Source organism: Pan paniscus, chromosome 10 (assembly GCF_029289425.2).
Source record: "Pan paniscus chromosome 10, NHGRI_mPanPan1-v2.0_pri, whole genome shotgun sequence".
Taxonomy (NCBI): Eukaryota; Metazoa; Chordata; class Mammalia; order Primates; family Hominidae; genus Pan; species Pan paniscus.
In genome coordinates this window covers 119,833,624-119,853,521 of record NC_073259.2, presented here as the reverse complement: position 1 = coordinate 119,853,521, position 19,898 = coordinate 119,833,624, and the positions used below count along the sequence as shown (strand labels likewise).

The following is a 19,898-nucleotide window of genomic DNA, read 5'->3' as shown; positions in this document are numbered from 1 at the left end:
ACAGAGGTGCCCCCTAAAGGTGTCCATCCTATGCCATTCCCATCAGTCCCGTGTCAGATGTGTGTTCCCTGGCTGTTCACAGGATGCTTGGTTCCTGGCTGTTCACAGGATGCTGCGAGCCCATTCACCACATGGGATCTGAGGGGGAGAAGGGCTGAGGACTCACCGCCAGGTAGGTCCGGTCCCGCTCGATCAGATCGGCCAGGCGGTTCAGCAGCCGGCCCCTGTGTGATGCGTCCATGCGGCGCCAAGGTGAGCCCAGCTGGAAGGCAGCCCGGGCGGCCTTCACTGCCTTGTCCACATCTTCCTAGAAAACACAGGAAAACTCAAGCCTTCCTGGAAAACTCAGGTCTTCTCAGTAATAACCAGCTCCGAATACAAACACATCCAGAAGGTCATCAGCATATCGCTGCACAGAAAACCTGCCCCGTAAACAATGCTCCTAGCCCGGCAGAGCCCTGATGAGCATCAGACTTCAGCAATGGGGTTGAATAACATGACCTTCCCCTCCTTTCATGAAGTCCTGGTGGGAATGAGAATCCGGATAATTTCTGTATTTTCTTTTTTTCTTTTTTTTTGTTTTTTTTTTGAGACGAAATCTCGCTCTGTCACCCAGGCTGGAGTATAGTGGCACAATCTCGGCTCACTGCAACCTCCGCCTCCCGGGTTCAAGCAATTATCCTACCTCAGCCTCTTGAGTAGCTGGGATTACTCAAGAGATGCCACCACACCTGGCTAATTTTTGTATTTTTAGTAGAGACGGGGTTTCACCATGTTGATCAGGCTGGTCTCAAACTCCTGACCTCATGATCTGCCCACCTTGGCCTCCCAAAGTGCTGGGATTACAGGCTTGAGCCACTGCGCCTGGCCTGTATTTTCTTAGTTTTAAATTATTTATTTGTTTCTTTGTTTACTTTAGAGATGGTATCTTACTATGTTTCCCCGGGCTGGTCTCAAATTCCTGGGTTCAAGTGATCCTCCCACCTCAGCCTCCCAAAGTGCTGGGATTACAGGCCTGCGCCACTGCGCCCGGCCAAAAACACAAAATATTTTTACTAAGAGTCTAATTTAAAAATTTTAAACAGAATATTATCAGTTTCGATTGGTTCCTACAGTCTGTACAATTCAAACCTCCACAGGAGCTAGATCTTAGGAGACCCAAATTCTACCCAGCAAGGTTTCCATCTCTGACCTTCAACTTCCAGGTCTGGAAAGGAGACACTGTATTAGATATTTGCCGAATTTACTTCTAAGTCTATAGTTCTACACTAAGTGAATTAACACCGTTGTCTGCAGGCAAGTTTCTATTGATTAATTTACTCGGAATTTTTCACTGGTATCTGCTACTTGTGAAATTAATACACATATATGGTAAAGCTTTCACCACACAAAAACGTATAAAATAGAAGACGAATCCATCCCTCCCCCAAGGTAAGTCACCAGTTCTCACCTTGTCCCCTTCAGCTACCTGACAGATGACCTCTCCAGTGGACGGATTGACGGTGGGGAATGTTTTCCTGCTGACAGCATCGTGCCATTCATTGTTTATGAAAATCTACAATGAGAAGGAAAGAAGTTCTCAGGACCAGCTGTCAACCTAATACTGACTACCAGTATTGTAAGGAAAAAAAAAAAACAAGAAAAAGCAAATATGAATTAATTTCAGAGTGGTGTAGCCTACAAATGAAAAGCACAGGCCTTGCAGACAATCTAGGCCAGAATGCTCACTCTGCCAAGTGACCTTGGGTAAGTCACTTGACTTCTCAGTGCCTTGGTTTCTTTAAAAAATGAAGAGAATGTTCATACTTGTTCTAGTTATCCATTGCTGTGTAACAAAGCACCCTAAAACTTGGTGGCTTAAAATGATTTCTTATCTCCCACAGTAGAGTCCCCTGGTTGGGCTCATCTGGGCAGAGTTCCCTTGTGTGGCTACAGTGTGAGGACAGCTGGGGCCAATAGTCATCCACCTCTGAGGCTGGATGTGCAAGATGGCTTCTGCACTTACTCGTCTGGCACCACATGGCTGCTTGGGCTTCCTGACTGCATGGCTGGCTCAAGCTAGTCCGACTTCCCACATGGCAGCTGGCTTCCCCTGAGACAGTGTTCCTAGAGACCCAGGTGGAAGCTGAAAGGCTTCCTAAGATCTAGCTTCAGAAGTCACTTGGCCTCATTTCTGCCACCAAATTCTGTTGGTCAAAGTGAGTCACAGGCTCAGTCCAGAGTCCCAGGTTGAGGAGAGAGCCTCCCCTTCTCCCTAGAAGGAATGGCAAACAATTTGCAACCACCTTCATTCTATTCCACTCCCACACAAATTTGTTGTGAGAACTAAATTAGATTATTCTTTTTATTGTTTTTTTTCTTTTTTGAGACAGGGTCTCACTCCATTGCCCAGGCTGGAGTGCAGTGGCGTGATCATGGCTCCCTGTAGCCTATTCCTCTTAAGCTCAAGTGAGCCTCCTGCCTCAGCCTCCTGAGTAGCTGGGACCACAGGCACACGCCACTACGCCTGGCTAATTTTTGTATTTCTTGTAGAGATGAGGTCCCTCTATGTTCCCCAGGCTGGACTCAAGCGATACTCCCTCCTCAGCCACCCAAGGTCCTGGGATTGCAGGTGTGAGTCACCATGCCCAGCCCTAGATTATTACTTCACTCACTCAGCAAACACTTAATGAACACCTGCGATGGGCCAGGCACAGTTCTAGGGCTGAGGACACAGTACAGCCAAAAGCCAACAAAGACCATGCTCTCATGGTGCCCAGGAAATAAAGAGGCAATCAAACACAGAAGACCACCTCAGACTGTACAGATGAAGGCGAAGGGAAGAAGAGGATCCAGAGAAGGTGACTAAGGTGGGGTGTAGAGAACTCCAGCCGTGGTGGTAGGGGCAGGTCACCTTGAGGAGCGGACATTTGACCGAGTCCGGAATGATGAAAAGGAGGGGTCCACAGGAAGAGCCGGAGGACCAGCAGTCCAGGCTGTGGAATAGCAAGTGCAAAGGCCCCAGGGCAGGAATAAGTCTGGTAGATTTGAGAAAAAGCAAAGGTGGCCAGAGTTACTGGTGAACCAGAAAGGAAGTGATAAAAAACGGGGTCAGGGAGGAGGGCGGGTCCCAAGACGGTTCCGCCTCTAGAATGTAATTCAGACCAGGCCATCACCCAACCAAGCCACATCTGGGGGAAAGACTTCCTTCCTCATGAGGCCAATGTCAGAGAGCCAAAGCCCCTCCATTTGCTCAGAGGAAGGGTCCTTACTTATTACCTAAAGTCACCTATTAAAGTGCAAGGCTGCGTGCGGTGTTCATGCCTGTAATCCCAGCACTTTGGGAGGCGGGGATGGGCGGATCACCTTAGGTCCAGAGTTTGAGACCAGTCTGGCCAACACGGTGAAACCCCATCTCTACTAAAAATACAAAAAATTAGCCAGGTGTGGTGGCAGGCGCCTGTAGTCCCAGCTACTCGGGAGGCTGAGGCAGGAGAATTGCTTGAACCCAGGAGGCAGAAGTTGCAGTGAGCCAAGATCACGCCATTGCACTCCAGCCTGGGCAACGAGAGTGAAACTCCGTCTCAAAAAATAAAAATAAATACATACATAAAGTGCCAGAGTTCGCCCTCTGCTTTCCAGGCACCGGGCGATGGTCTTGGGGAGTGCAGAGAAGACATCTCCCAGCAAGCTGTTCCCTTCGGGCTTGGTAAACCAGTGTCCTGGCAGGGTCCATGGTCACCTCACCAGTGCTGAGGCAAAGGCTACAGGTGACGTGAAGGCAAAGACATCTGCCTCTCTGCCTGCCTTCCTTGGGGGTCCCTTTGGACCCAGCATCCCTGCATGTCCTGGCCCTGGCCTAGAACTCCAGTGAGACATCCATGGTCACTCTGGGCCAGAGTCTCGGACCATAAAGAATACCGAGCTGCCAAGCAAAGCCTGGAGCGAGGCTCACAACAGGGCTAGGGAGGGGTGGCCAGGCTCACTGGTCAAAAGCAGACATTTGGCCTGGCACAGTGGCTCACACCTGTAGTCCCAGCACTTTTGGAGGCCAAGGCATGAGAATTGCTTGAGCTCAGGAATTTGAGACCAACCTGAGTAACATAGTGAGACCTCCATCTCCACAAAAAATGAAAAATTAGCCAAGTGTGGTTGCATGCGCCTGTAATCCCAACTACTTAGGAGGCTGAGATGGACGGATCACTTGCTTGAGTCTGGGAGGTTGAGGCTGCAGTGAGCCATGATCACACCACTGCCTCCAGCATGGGTGACAGAGCAAGACCCTCTCTCAAAAAAGAAAACACAAAAAGGAGCAGAGGTTCAAGACAAGAATATGGGTGGCCAGGCACATTGGCTCACGCCTGTAATCCTAACAATTTGGGAGGCCAAGGCGGGAGGATTGCTTGAGCTCAGGAGTTTGAAACCAACATGGGTAACATAGTGAGACCCTCTCTCCACAAAAAATGAAAAATTAGCCAGGTGTGGTTGCGTGCCTATAGTCTCAGCTACTCAGGAGGCTGAGGTGGGAGGACCATTTGAGCCTGGGAGGTTGAGGCTGCAGTAAGCCGTGATTGCATCACTGCACTCCAGCCTGGGTGACAGAAAAAGACTCTTAAAAAAAAAAAAAAAGAATCTGGATGAATATGGGCTTTTTTTTTTTTTCCTGAGACAGAGTCTCATTCTGTTGCCCAGGCTGGAGTGCAGTGGTGCAATCTCAGCTCACTGCACTCCAACCTCCCAGGTTCACACCATTCTCCTGCCTCAGCCTCCCAAGTAGCTGGGACTATAGGCGCCTGCCACCATGCCCGGCTAATTTTTCTGTGTTTTTAGTAGAGACGGGGTTTCACCGAGTTAGCCAAGATGGTCTCAATCTCCTGACCTCGTGATCCGCCGGTCTGGGCCTCCCAAAGTGCTGGGATTACAGGTGTGAGGGTTTTTTTTTTCTTTTTTTTTAGACAAAGTCTGGCTCTTGTTCCCCAGGCTGGAGTGCAATGGAGCGATCCCGGCTCACTGCAACCTCCGCCTTTCAGGTTCAAGCGATTCTCCTGCCTCAGCCTCCTAAGTAGCTGGGATTACAGATGCCTGCCACCATGCCCGGCTAATTTTTGTATTTCTAGTAGAGACGGGGTTTCACCATGTTGGCCAGGCTGGTCTCCAACTCCTGACCTCAGGTGATCCACTCACCTCGGCCTCCCAAAGTGCTGGGATTACAGGCGTGAGCCACCGCGCCTGGCCGAATATGGGCTCTTTTGCTCCTGATTTTGTCACATGGGACAAGCACCTCACCCCTGTGTCTTTGTTTCCTCATCTGTAGGGTGGGAATCACCCTAGAGCCCCCTTTTTATAAAGCCGTGTGAGGGTCTGAAGTCTCTGCGCCAAGCATGGAGTGAATGCCCAACGCCATGACGATGGCAGGGTGGAAACAGAGTGCCCCAGGAAGGAGTCGTTCAGGTAAGGGCCTAGCAGGAATCATATTCCCAGGCTGAAATTTGTTCCGCATAATCTCTATGGTGGAATCCGCAGCTGTGCACCCACAGGAAAGGCTCTTGGCACCGGAGAAGAACATGGGTAAACATTAACTGGGGTTCTGGAGGCGTGCTTGTGTGGTTTCATATTAGTTAGTCAATCGTTAATTTTTAGGGAAATGGCACCCTTCTTTCTTTCCACGGGAGGGCTGGGTCGTTTCCAGTGTGGGGACAGGTGTGGCAATAAAGAGCTCAGGTTCAAAGCCAGGAGACTGCCAGACCTAAGTTCAAGTTGGACTATGCCGTGCCTGGGCAGCAGGCCCTGGGTGTTTACTCCCCGACTCTGAAAGTCAGCTCCTACTCGGGGTGCCCGTGGAGGAGAAGGGAGTTCCCGGGTCTGCCTGCTGGAAGATGGGGGCTCACAGGCGTGGGGGGCGGGCAGGCAGCCTGCAGCCATTGGGTAGGCATCCTTCTCTCCTTCCCCCTGTAGCACAGGCTCAGGGTTCACGCCTCACACACAACTGCCTCACAGCAAAGCACTTGGGTCAGCAGGGTTAGGAGAGTACAGAGAAGCACTAGGCTGGGCTGGGTGGAAGTAGGTCTGGTTGGCCTTGTACTATCCCCAAGCTTCTTCCTCCCCCACCCAGGGAGGAAGTCCACTCAGCCCTCTGCGTGTCATGGACATGGCTAACATTCACTAGCTACCCCTCAAGAACCAGCCCCACACCAGCGGTTCTGTGTACTTGGATTGTTCCCATTTAAACCTCATAGCAAACCTAGGAGGTGAACTTCATCCTCTCCACTTCACAGCAGAGGATGCTGGGCACAGAAGAGTCCAGCCACTTGGCTCCAGGTCACACAGCAGCAAAGGCAGAGCCAGGCTTTGAAGCCAGGTCTTTGGGACTCCAAGGCCTGTGTTTTTCCCTCAGTTCTTCCAACTCCAACCTCCAGCCATAGCCCAGGTCTGCCTTCAAGGAGGTTGGAATTCTGATTCCCAAATCTCCATCTTTATGGTTTACTTACTGACTCAACACACGTTGATTTCAGATTTTGATTCTGAGCCAGGCACAGTGGCTCATCCCTGTAATCCCAGCACTTTGGGAGGCCAAGGCAGGTGGATCATTTGAGGTCAGGAGTTCGAGACCAGCCTGGACAACATGGTGAAACCCTGTCTCTACTAAAAATGCAAAAATTAGCTGGGCATGGTGTCACTTGCCTGTAATCCCAGCTACTCGACAGGCTGAGGCAGAAGAATTGCTTGAACCTAGGAGATGGAAGTTGCAGTGAACCAAGATTGTACCACTGTACTCCAGCCTGGGCAACAGAGTCTCAAAAAAAAAAAAAAATTTTATTCTGAATGTTGTAAAAAGCACCAACCTCAAAGCCAAACAGATCTGGGTTTGAATTTTTTTTCTTAAATAAAGGTGGGATTTTTTTTGTATTTTTTGTAGAGATGGGCTTTCACCATGTTGGCCAGGCTGGTCCCAAACTCCTGTGCTCAAGTGATCCTCCTGCCTTGGACTCCTAAAGTGCTGGGATTACAGCTGTGAGCCACCATGCCCGGCCTGGGTTTGAATTCTGACTCCATCCCTCACAGATTTGACCCTGGGCAAATCCCTTCACTTCCCAGATGCCTCATCGAGTACTTCTGGGGGCTGATGTGAAGGTTAAATGCAAGAACGAGTGTACAGTTCCTAAGCTAGGACCTTGCCTGCAGGGGGTCCTGCAGTGTTCTAGATCCTGCAGCTCTCTCGTAGCTTAAAGATTCTTAGGAGCGAGGGCCAGGTCTATACTCTTTATGTTGTTCCCTGCACCAAAGCATACTAAATTGTCCTGGATTTTAAACTTTATTTTGCAAAGATCAGGAAGTAGGAAGGGGAGAGGTGGGCCAGTCTGGCTAAAACCCCACCAGCCCCACCCCTTCCTCGCTGGGCTGGCCCCTCTGATTTAGATTAGGATCCTGGAAAGACCACTCCCTGGCATGTTTGCCTTTCAAAGCCCAGAATGTTCTCAATCACCCTTCACCGTTGAACCAGGCTGCATTTTCAACAACCTATCCTCCCTTCTCCACTGATAAGATAAACCTGGGTCTGCTGTAGGACGCTGGAAACCTCCTCCGGTTTACATTTCCCATTTCCCTTCTCCCAGAGCCAGACTCAGTGGCTTCCCTCCCTGGTGGGGGGCTGGGTAGGAACTGTTCTCACACTGAGTTTCTGCCAAAGTTCTGCTTCAAGTGAGGAGCAGTTTTCCTGAATAAACACCAGGCCAGACTCTGGGCCAAATGCTTTATAACCTCCTGACCAGAAACCTGAAGCTCGACTTACATAACACACTTAACCCGGACGCTCTTGGGCGGGGCGTGGTGGGGGGATGTCCTAGCTCCCACTTCCTCTTTATAGTTTCCAGAAGCACAGTGATGTCTGGAGTTGACATTTTCAATCTAGACTGTAGGCAAAACATAAAGATTTTCTATCAAAATACTCTAATTCCTACATATTTTAATAAATACATCTCACTTTGTTTTGTAAAAGTTGGATTCATTCACCCACGCATTCCATAAGCTTTCACTGACAGCCCTGGCCACTCCAGCACAGGGAGTCCAAGAGCCAAGTCCTGGCTTGTGGGAGCTGAAGTCCTGGTGAGGAGAGGGCGCAGGAAACAAGCAAAACCAAGCAAGTGAGAAGCAGGAGGAGGCTTGGCCAGCTGAGGGGTCTGAAGGGTGACTGCTAGGAAGAGCCTGGGGACAGGAGGAGTGGCTGCAGGGTGTAGGTGAAGGGAGAGCAGGGGGCTCGCGATTCTACCCGCTGTGTGCCAGGATCTGCACTTGATGCTCCTGGGAGGACCCAGGAGACCAGAGAACTGGGACACTGCCGTGTCCTTTCTAAGTGGGGGTAATAGACTTGCTGTTTGCTAACTCGCTTTTCTCAGTTTCTCTTGGATGTTATTCCACAGGCAGCTCTGCCTCATGTTAAGCCACATAGCGTTCCTCAACACGGCCAGGCCATGGTTTATTTAACGATTTCCTACAAATGCACTTTTAGGACAAGTGATCGCCATTCCAGCAACAGCTGCGGCGAACCCTTTCACATGCATTTTTCCAAACATGGGGCAGATTACCGTGTAGAAATTAGAACTACTGAGTTAGAGGGTAACAGGATCCCTCTTCACCTTGGCTATCTTGTTCTCCATGCCAGGCAGAGACTTAGTGGTGATTGTGGTGGTCGAGGGGCTCAGGAGCTGGGGCAGGGTCAGTGCCCAGAGCAGGACAACTGGACCTTGGGGGCGGAGGTCAGACCAAGGCCAGGAGAGAATGAAATTCTGGCCACCACCCCCAGACCTCATGACAATGGGTGGTTATCATCTGCTCAGGGTCTCCAATGAAAGGCTAAACTGTGTTCAGTAGTTCTGATTTAAGGAGGCAGGATACATTCTAGAAAGATTTCAGTTCAAGCTTTGATGCATGAGAGAACTGGGCATGTTACCTAGGAAATCCCCGTCCCTGGAACACCGTATTTTCCCAAAGAGTGAGCAAGCTAATGGCACGGTTTTGCAGCCTGGGATGATCCCAACGGCATGTGCTCTTTCACTTGCTGATCTGCGGTTAGGTGATTATGTCCGATGGAAAGCAGATGCCATTGCTTGTATTACAAGATTCCAGGGAGTAAAGTTCAAGACAAACACGGAATGCCACACACATTCCCTCTTCCCCACACATAATCCAGAACCCCAGGTTAGTTGGGGATCAAGGCGAGGGGCAGTCATCTCCCCAGGCTTGCTCGGGACACTCCCGAACCAAGACTAACCCAAGCAGACAGACGCCAGCCCTCTGCCCCACTCCCCCACCCCAGGGCCTTTTTTCACCACTTCAAAGATGGGAGGTTCAATTCCACTCTGGACTGTTTGCCAGACAGGCGCGGTTTCAACTTGTTCTGCTTACGGTTTGGCAACCTCTATCTTGCTGCAATGGACTTTCCCTGGGCCAGTTTCACCACTCCCTATGCGTCCCCATGTTCCCACTCTTTTAAACTTCCAAATACTTTGCAATAAGGCCCTTTTGAGTAGAAATACTGGGTTCCCATTAAGCAACCCTTTACCTCACTTCTGGAGCACAAAACTGTAAACATTGTTTCGTAAATGGCAACCATTCATTATTCAATAAATATTTACCCAACAGTGATCCTATGCTAAGGTGCTAGGTGCCAGGAATGCAAAAGTGAACAATACAAACATGGCTCCTCCTCTCTGATTTTAAAATTCTATTCAATTGTCCCTTAAATGTTTATTAATACATTCTTATGGTCTGATCATTATTCAGGGAGGTCAAGTTCACATTAAGTTATAAGTTTGAAAGTGGGCTTCAAATTCTGCCCTGCCCAACCTTCACACACATGCCCTTAGTTATACTTAATGTGAACTTGACCTCCCTGAGCCTCAGTTTCCTCACCCGCAAGACGGGACAGCAATACTACCAGGCTTATAGAGTTGCGGGTAGGATGAAAGGTGAAATGCAGGTAGAAGTCCTCAGTAGAGGGCCTGATGGAAAATAGGTGATGAATAATCATGATTACTGGAGCAGGGAATACATACACATGTCCACAACATGTAAATTCTCAACTCAACTTGACCTCAGGAACACAAACATTATTATAGCCCCGTCACCTGAAACTCAAGTGTGTCCCACAGATTCTGGGCAGGCAGGAAGTATTGAATGCCCATTTGTGTTCTCTGATTAAAAACACGGGCCGGCCACGGTGGCTCATGCCTGTAATCCCAGCACTTTGGGAGGCTGAGGCGGGCGGTGTCACTGGGCCCCACCACAACATCCGCCTCCTGGGTTCAAGCGTTTCTCCTGTCTCAGCCTCCCAGGTAGCTGGGATTACAGGTACACGCCACCACACTGGCCAATTTTTGTATTTTTAGTAGAGACGGGGTTTCATCATATTGATCAGGCTGGTCTCGACCTGAGGTGATCCGCCCGCCTCGGCCTCCCAAGATGCTGGGATTACAGGCATGAGCCACCACACCCAGCCTGCCTAAATCTATTTCTTTTTGTTTTTTTTTTTGAGACGGAGTCTCACTCTGTCACTAGGCCTCACTCTTATGCCAGGGCGTGAGCCGCCATGCCCAGCCACCTAAATCTATTTCTATAGAGGCTCTTAAAACTCCTAGCTGGACGTTGTGGCCCATGCCTATAATCCCAGTGCCTCTAGTGGCTGACACAGGAGGATCGCTTCAGCCCAAGAGTTTGAGGTTGCAGTGAGTTATGATCATGCCACTGCACTCCAGCCTGGGCAACAGAGCAAGACCCTGTCTCAAAAAAAAAACAAAACAAAACAAAAAAAAAGAGGCCAGGTGCAGTGGCTCACGCCTGTAATCCCAGCACTTTGGGAGGCCAAGGCGGGTGGATCACAAGGTCAGGAGTTTGAGACTAGCCTGGCCAACATGGTGAAACCCCAACTCTACTAAAAATACAAAATTAGCTGGGCATGGTGGCGGCACCCGTAATCCCAGCTACTCAGGAGGCTGAGGCAGGAGAATCGCTTGAACCCGGGAGGCAGAGGTTGCAGTGAGCCGTGATCGTGCCACTGCACTCCAGCCCGGGCGACAGAGTGAGACTACATCTCAAAAACAAAAACAAAAACAAAGGACACTCCTAAAGAAGTCATCAACCTGTACAATCAATAGGGAGATTCAGTCAGCACAAAGTCACTCCAAAACACAGGTTTTGGCTCATTCTGTAAGAATCTCCCAGGCAAACAAGAAAAAGCAAATTTCTGCTTCAGATATACTGTTAACAGTGATTATCTGCAGGGGTGGCACATCAGGGGACCATTATATTTTTTCTTTTTTCTTTTAATATCTGCTCATGGGGTATTAAGTTTTTTTTGTTTTTTGGGGAGTTTTTTTTTCAGACGAAGTGTCACTCTGTCACCCAGGCTGGAGTACAGTGGTGCGATCTCGGCTCACTGCAACCTCTGCCTCCCGGGTTAAAGTGATTCTCATGCCTCAGCCTCCAGAGTAGCTGGGATTACAAGCGTGGGCTACCAGGCCTAGCTAATTTTTGTATTTTTAGCAGAGTCAGGGTTTCACCATGTTGGTCAGGCTGGTCTCGAACTCCTGTGCTCAAGCAATCTGCCTGCCTCAGCCTCCCAAAGTGCTGAGATTACAGGCGTGAGCCACCGTGCCTGGCCAATTTTTAAAGAAATCAAACATTTAAATGAAGCCAGAGTCCTCGTTCATCACTACCCTTATCCTGTCCTGCCCACTCAGGCAGTAACCACCCTCACACCAAGGAGAATTTTCCTTCCAGCACATTCTTACACATTTTTTATGGAGATCTGTCTATCTACATACAACATAAAGTTTTGTACAGTTTTCATGGTTTCATATGGTGTAGAATGCTGGACATTTTTCCTCCTTGACATATTGTTTTTGAGATACATTATTTGTACAGGTTGAGCCAATGATTTGTAACTGCTACATGCAGAGGATTATTTCCTCCTATAACTGTAACATAGGTGTTCATCTATTTCCCAATGGAGCTCGAGCTGGCTTATTTCCTAAGCTTTTACTGACATAAAAGAAGTTGCAATGAACATTTCTGTACGGTGCCTATGTATACTTGCAGTGTTGCCCAGGACAGAGTGCAGTGGCAAGATCAAAGCTCACTGAAGCCTCAAACTCCTTGGCTCAAGCAATCCTCCTGCCTCAGTCGCCCAAGTAGCTGTGACTACAGGTGCTCACCACCATGTCCAGCTAATTTTTTTAAGCTTTTGTAGAGATGGAGTTTTGCTATGTTGCCCAGGCTGGTCTCGAACTCCTGGGGTTAAGCAATCTTCCCACCTTGGCCTCTGAAAATGCTGGGATTACAGCTGTGAGCCACCACACCTAGCCTTGGGAAATCCATCCTTAATTGCCTGTCAGTTCTCTCTTTAGTTCAGTGCTTCACGCCTGTAATCCCAGCACTTTGGGAGGCCAAGGAGGGAAGATTGCTTGAGCCTAGAAGTTCAAGACCCAGCCTGGGCAACATGGCAAAACCCCATCTCTATAAAAATTATAAAAAATTGGCTGGCTGCAGTGGCTCATGCCTTAATCCCAGCACTTTGGGAGGCCAGGGCAGGTGGATCACCTGAGGCCAGGAGTTCAAGACCAGCCAGCCTGGCCAACATGGCGAAACCTCGTCTCTACTAAGAATACAAAAAAATTAGCCAGGGGTGGTGGTGGGCACCTGTAATCCTAGCTACTCAGGAGGCTCAAGCAGGAGAATCGCTTGAACCCAGGAGGTGGAGGTTGCAGTGAGCCAAGATCACACCACCGCACTCCACCCTGGGCAACAGAGCAAGAGTCTGTCTCAAATAAATAAAATAAAATAAAAAATACAAAAATTAGTCAGGTGTGGTGGGGTATGCCTGTAGTCTCAGCTACTTGGAAGACTGAAGTAGGAGGATAACTTGTTGACTGAGCCTGGGAGGTTGAGGCTGCAGTGAGCACTACTACACTCCAGCCTGGGCAACAGTGAGAGACCCTGTCTCAAAACAAAAACAAAAACAGAAAGAGAGGGTAAGAATAAAGATGCAAGTTTTAATTCACCCCAAACTCCCATTCTACTTTACCACAATCTAGCTCACCCCTTCAGGAAACAAACTGCAAATACAACAGCATCCATATCAAATGGAGTTTGATCACCAAGACACTGCAAGTCCACAGCATCACTGTTATCCCAGCTCCTGCTTAAGGCTGCAGTCAATATGGAGGCACCAGTGGCCATGAAGCCAGCACTGCCTGTGGCTGCAGAAGCCTCACCCCATTTGGTCCTCACAGCAATTCGGTGATGCAGATGGAATTTTACCCCCCACATTTTTTTTTTTTTTTTTTTTTTGAGATGGAGTCTCGCTCTGTCACCCAGGCTGGAATGCAGTAGTGTGATCTCGGCTCACTGCAACCTCTGCCTCCCAGGTTCAAGTGATGCTCCTGCCTCAGCCTCCCAAGTAGCTGGGATTACAGGTGCGCGCCACCATGCCCAGCTAATTTTTGTATTTTCAGTAGAGACAGGGTTTCACTATGTTGGCCAGGCTAGTCTCGAACTCCTGACCTCGTGATCCGCCTGCCTCAGCCTTGCAAAATGCTGGGATTACAGGTGTGAGCCACTGCACCCAGCCATTTTACCCCATTTTACAGATGAGGCAGCTGAGGTGCAGAGTCCACTGCTGTATGCACCGTCCCTCTTCCCTGCTGAGTCAGCAATAAGGCCACACTGCAAACAGCCCAGGGGGCTCTAAGAGGTCCAGTTCCAGCACGGCGCCACCAGAGTAGAATGCTCTGTGGTCCTTGGAAAGGGTTAAATGAGATCTGAACGTACTCAGAATGATAACCCAGGTACATTGTTCAGTGAGACGGGGAGCTTCAGAATATAAGTGGTTGCATCTCATTTATGTTAAAAAAAAAAAAAAAAAGTCTGGTGTGCTTGCATTCTCTCTCTCTCTCTCGCTGCAGGCACTTGTAAATGCAAACAAAATGTCTACAAGAGACACACCCACCTGTTCACAGTGCTCTTGGAGGGAGTAAAATGGGGTATCCAGAGAGGTTTATTTATTTATTTATTTTTTAAGAGATGGGCTCTTGCTCCATTGCCCAGGCTGGAGTGCAGTGGCACAATCATAGTTCACTGCAGCCTTACATCTAATCTCAAGCGATCTTCCCACCTTGGCATCCCAAAGTGCTGGAATTACAGGCATGAATCACCTTGACTGACCGTGTCCAGAGAGTTGTAAGTCAGTCTTCTGCAATTTTATACAGTGGGCATGTGTTACTTTAATGATCTCAAAAAGTCTGATAAAGAAAAGCAGCCACAGGGAATTGACTCGGCTCCTCCAGCCTACACCCACAGAGTAAATCTGGAGAACAGGACGTGTTACCTATGGGCCTGGGTGCACATCTGGACCCAGCTGCCTCACCTGCATGTGATAAAGGATAAAGATTTTAATCAGATCCTGTGGCCAGAAGGGTTCCTAGGGCGATGGCTGTTCCTTGAGGACATTTCTGAGACAGGGTCTTGTTCTGTTGCTCAGACTAAGTGTAGTGGCCCAATCATAGCTCACTGCAGCCTCGAACTCCTAGGCTCAAGTGATCCTCCCACCTCGGCCTCCCATATAGCTGGGACTACAGGCATGTGCCACCGCACCTGACTAATTTACTTTTTTAGTAGAGACTAGAGACAGGGTCTTGCTATGTTGCCCAGGCTTGTCTCGAAATCCTAGGCTCAAGGGATCATCCCACCTCGGCCTCCCAAAATGCTGGGATTTACAGGCATGAGCTACTGCACTTGGCCTCTGCTAGATCTTTTGATGCTCAAGTCTTCCAAGCATGAACTTGCACAGGCTGCCAAGGGAGCCATAGCTGCTGCCTTTTTAGCTTGTGTTATGCAAAATATTTTATTTTATCCTTTTAAAAATTCCCTTGCAAATGACCTTTGTAACATCCCCTAAAATCACACGCATGTGCCTTTACCCATCACCTATATCCAGATTTGCAGCCACACTCAGGGCCAGACCAGCAGGTGTGCTGTTGAAAGCAGCTGGCTAGGAGCCAGCTCTACAGCATCCCAAATCAGCAATAGTCCCAGAGGATCGGTGGTCCCTTTGTTCCCACCCAGAGTCACAACATACCATGGAATGTTCTGGTTAGGGGCTTACTCCTGGAAGTTCAGCTGTGAACCCCAACTATGCCACTGACTTTGGTCTTTAGGTGAGTCACTAAACCTCTTTGTGACTCAGTCTCTTCATCTGTAAAATGGAGAATTACAGTCCCTTCCTACTGAGGCTGTTGTAAAAATTACCTTAAATTGCAAAACAGGTAGACGCTTAGAACAGTGCCAGGCACAAAGGCTGTGCAGACAGGACAGGAGCTGTGATTAACTATGAAGTGACTGGTTGATGAGGGCCTGTGTGAACCTAACCCTCAGAGCGCCTTTCCATTTATAGGAGAAAAAGCTTAAGTCAGAGAAGGCAGCCAACATGCACTGGCACAAACAAAACAAACTCTTTCATAACCAATTTCAGCCTCTGTGAAGTCTAGAACTTTAACCAAACTCAAAGATCAAAACAAAAAATATTCCAAAGTACTACTGATTGAGCAATCAATAAATGGACCACGGGAATCAGTTTTATCCTGGAAACCTCCTCCTTGGTTTGGTCGAAGCCGGCGTTGGAAGCCGCAGACACCCCTTGGGGTCGGCCCCCTGGGGCCGAAGGTCCTCCAGGATTCCCTACTCCCAGCAATGGAAGCAGCCGAGCGTGGCCTCGCCCATGGTGAACTGGAGAACGTGGCTGCAAATCACCTCTTTCCTGGTTTTTCCTTTTGAACTCCTTGGATGAGGGCATGAGTCAGGGGGTAAAGGGGATGACTAAGGAAAAGACAGAAAAGTTCCTGCAAAGAGGGACTTGGTCGCGTCTTCTGAGTGGGTGAGGGTGGGGACCCTGCGGAGACCCGAAAGCAAGGACCATGGGGAGAACGGAACCCCGAGAGTTGGCCCTGGAAAACAGACCGAGGCTGGGCGAAGACGGAGAGGGGGCCCAAGTCACGGGGAAATGGGACGAGGACTGTCAGAGGCGGCGAAGGGGCTAAAATGCTTGCAGGAGAGGAAGGGGCAGATGTGCTTCCAGGTCAGCCTCTGCAAACCCCTCGAGCCCCAGATGAGTACACTAAGGCCCACGGCGGCGCGGGGCCTTCCTAGGGGCCTGCGGGGACTCGGGCCGGAGAACAAAGCGCGAGCCCGGCCGGTGGGCTCACCTGGTTGCAGAAGACCTCGGGCTGCTGGTTGGGGGCAGGCACGGCCTGGGTGGCGGCGGCTGACAAGAGGCGGCGGCCCAGGCGGGGCCCGAAGCAGGCGGCAGCGCGCAACATCGCAGCGGGCTAGCGGACAGCGAGCGGACCGAGAGCAGAGCTAGGGGCTCAGGGCCACTGAGCCGACCCCGCTCCCCGCCCCGCGCGGCTGCCAATGGAAAGGCGGGGGCGGGCCGGGGGCGGGGCCGCCTCTACCCATCCTCGGGCTGGGGCGCGCAGCTGATGCAGGCGAAGCGTGTGGCGCTAGGTACCCCCGGCCCGTAGCTGCCCCCTGGCTCGCGCGACGCTTCCGCGCCCGCCACCGCCCTCCGCCTGTGCGGAAAGACCCGGCCCCGCTAACGCAGCTCGCCTTGGTTGAGCCCCCAATGTGTGCCTTTGACCCCAATGTGAACAGGCCCGAGCCAGGGCGACCCTGACCTCCCTGGCTGATGCTCCAGGTGAAGAGACCGGCCGTAAACCCAAAAGCGAGATCATTTCGGAGGTGAAGGAGATGAACGAGGTGACATGGATGGGGCAGACGGCACTGCTTTTATAAGTACCATGGTCAGGAAATGACAAGTGAGACCTGAATGATGACAGGGAACAGCAAGGGCAAAGGCCAGGAGATGGGACCACCTGGCACGTGTTAGAGAAATGGAAAGAATGAATGGAGCCCAGTTAACAAGGAGAGAGGCGGCCAGGGCCAGGGCAGGGAGGGTCTTGGAAGCAGCGGTTCAGAGTTTAGAACAGGATGATTTGCATGATTTGCTTATTCTTTTTTTTTTTTTTTTTTGAGACGGAGTCTCACTGTGTCGCCTAGGCTGGAGTGCAGTGGCACGATCTCGGCTCACTGCAAGCTCTGCCTCCCGGGTTCACACCAGTCTCCTGCCTCCGCCTCCGGAGTAGCTGGGACCACAGGCGCCTGCCACCACGCCCGGCTAATTTTTTGTATTTTCAGTAGAGACGGGGTTTCACCGTGTTAGCCAGGATGGTCTCGATCTCCTGACCTCATGATCCGCCTGCCTCGGCCTCCCAAAGTGCTGGGATTACAGGCGTGAGCCACCGCGCCCGGCGGTGGGACTCTGATTTCAACACCAGATTCCACCAAAGTCGCCCTGGGGGCTCAGCACCATTCCACACAAACCAGAGGAAGAAAAGGCATGGGGGTGGCCCATGGGAGGTTTCTGTGGGCTGAGCCTGCTCGCCTGGCTGGATTTCAATCACACAACCATGCCTCCATGCAAAAGAGTCTGGGAAATGAGTGGCCCCTGTGCCAGGAAGAAGGGAAATAGGTTTGGAGATCAGCTGCAGAGATAATCTGATAACCAAGACTCCCTTCCTTCTCTGAATTCAGCCATGCAGGCCCCACTTCCCCTTCCCAATGGCGCCTTGCTTTTTTTTTTTAGATGAGGTTTCACTCTTGTTGCCCAGGCTGGCACCATGTGGGCTCACTGCAACTTCCACCTCCCAGGTTCTAGCAATTCTCCTGTCTCAGCCTCCCGAGTGGCTGGGATTACAGGCACATGCCACCACACTTGGTTAATTTTTGTATTTTTAGTAGAGATGGGGTTTCATCATATTGGTCAAGCTGGTCTCGAACTCCTGACCTTAGGTGATCCGCCCACCTCGGCCTCCCAAAGTTCTGGGATTACAGGCATGAGCCACCGTGCCAGGTACTTTTTTTCCCTTAATACTGTGTGTGGAGATCGTTTTGTCACAGCACACAAGGAGTATGTCCCCATTCTCTTCAACAGTTTCATGGTATTCCTCTGGATACATGAGGTAGTTTTATTTCATGAATTTCCTATGATGGACATTTAGGTTGTTTCCAATCTTTTGCCACTACAAACAATGCCACAATGTATGCTCTTGATTTGCTTAAGAAATTAATAGAAATGAGGCTGGCACCATGACTCGTGCCTGTAATCTCAGCACTCTGGGGGGGAAGCTGAGGCGGGTAGATCACTTGAGGTGAGGAGTTCGAGACCAGCCTGGCCAACATGGTGAAACCCCATCTCTACTAAACACACACACACACACACACACACACACACACACACACACACAATTAGCCAGGAATGGTCGCAGTGCCTGTAATCCCAGCTACTCCAGAAGGCGAGGCAGGAGACTGCTTGAATCTGGGAGACAGAGGTTGCAGTGAGCCAAGAGCTGAGATCGTGCCACTGAACTCCAGCCTGGGTGATAGAGTGAGACTACGTCTCAAAAAAAAAAAAAAAAAAAAAAAAAAAAGAAAGAAAAGAAAAGAAATTAGTAGAAATGGAACAAAGAATATTTACAATTTAAATACAGATATATTACCCTCCAAAGAAGTTTAATTTATGCCCCACTACCTGTCATGTCTGAGTTTCCTTACACCCTCACCAGTAGAAGTTTCAGGATTTTTTTTTTAGCTTTGCTAATCTGAGAGACGAAAAAGTGGCATTTCACTACCACATTAATTTGCTTCTCTTTTACGAGTGAGCTTGAGCATCTCTGCCTAGATGAAGTCATGCATGTTTCCTCTGCTATGAACTAGCTGCTCATGTCTCTGACTCACTTTTCTATTGGATTGTTGGTCTTTCTGAAATTGATTTGTAGGTGCTTTATATGTATCCAGGCAATTAACATTTTGTCTATCATATATGGCACAAATACATCCTGCCAGTCATCTTTTTACTACTAAGTAACCGTAAGTAGCTATTTCTGAACTACTGTATATTCTGTGTCATTGATCTCTGTATGCGTGTGCCAGTATGACACTGTTTTCATCACTGTAGCTTTCTCCTAAGTCTTCTTGTTTTTTTCCCCAAGACCAGGGTCTCGCTGTCACCCAGGCTGGAGTGCAGTAGCACAATCATGACTCACTGCAGCCTCGACCTCCCAGGCTCAATTGATCCTCCCACCTCAGCCTCCTGAGTAGTTGTGATTACAGGTGCATGCCACCATGCCTGACTGATATGGTTTCACTGCGTCCCTACCCAAATCTCATCTAGAATTGTAACTCCCACAATTCCCACATGTTATGGGAAGAACCTGGTGGGAGGTGACTGAATTATGGGGGCAGGTCTTTACTGCACTGTTCTTTTGATAGTGAATGAGTCTCACAAGATCTGATGGTTTTAAAAACGGGAGTTTCCCTGCACAAGCTCTTTTTCTGCCTGCGGCCATTTATGTAAGACGTGACTTGCTCCTCCTTGCCTTCTGCCATGATTGTGAGGCCTCCCCAGCTATGTGGAACTATAAGTCCATTAAACTTCTTTTCTTTTCTTTTTTTTTGAGACACAGTCTAGCTCTGTCCCTCAGGCTGCAGTGCAGTGGTGCTATCTTGGCTCACTGCAACCTCCGCCTCCCAGATTCAAGCGATTCTCCTTCCTCAGCCTTCCAAGTAGTTAGGATTACAGACGTACCACCAGGACTGGCTAATTTTTGTATTTTTTAGTAGAGATGGGGTTTCAACATGTTGGCCAGGCTAGTCTCGAACTCCTGACCTCAGGTGATCCACCTGCCTTGGCCTCCCAAAGTGCTGGGATTACAGGCATGAGCCACCGCACCTGGCCTAAACCTCTTTTGTAAATTGCCCAGTCTCAGGTATGTCTTTATCAGCAGCATGAAAACGGACTAAGGCACCAACTA

General features: G+C 49.7%; 1 protein-coding gene across 1 annotated transcript in view; it reads right to left on the bottom strand.

Moving 5' to 3' along the window:
- ALDH2 (aldehyde dehydrogenase 2 family member) overlaps window positions 1-16,608 on the bottom strand; it is a 42,102-nt gene extending 25,494 nt beyond the window's left edge. Inside the window, exons 1-3 of the mRNA XM_003832460.5 lie at window positions 16,233-16,608; window positions 1,451-1,555; window positions 167-307 (exon numbers count right to left, since the gene is read on the bottom strand). Of these exons, the coding sequence (XP_003832508.1) occupies window positions 167-307; window positions 1,451-1,555; window positions 16,233-16,346 (360 nt within the window). The 5' untranslated portion in view covers window positions 16,347-16,608. The remainder of the gene's footprint in view (window positions 1-166; window positions 308-1,450; window positions 1,556-16,232) is intronic.
- Between the last annotated feature and the right edge of the window lie 3,290 nt (window positions 16,609-19,898).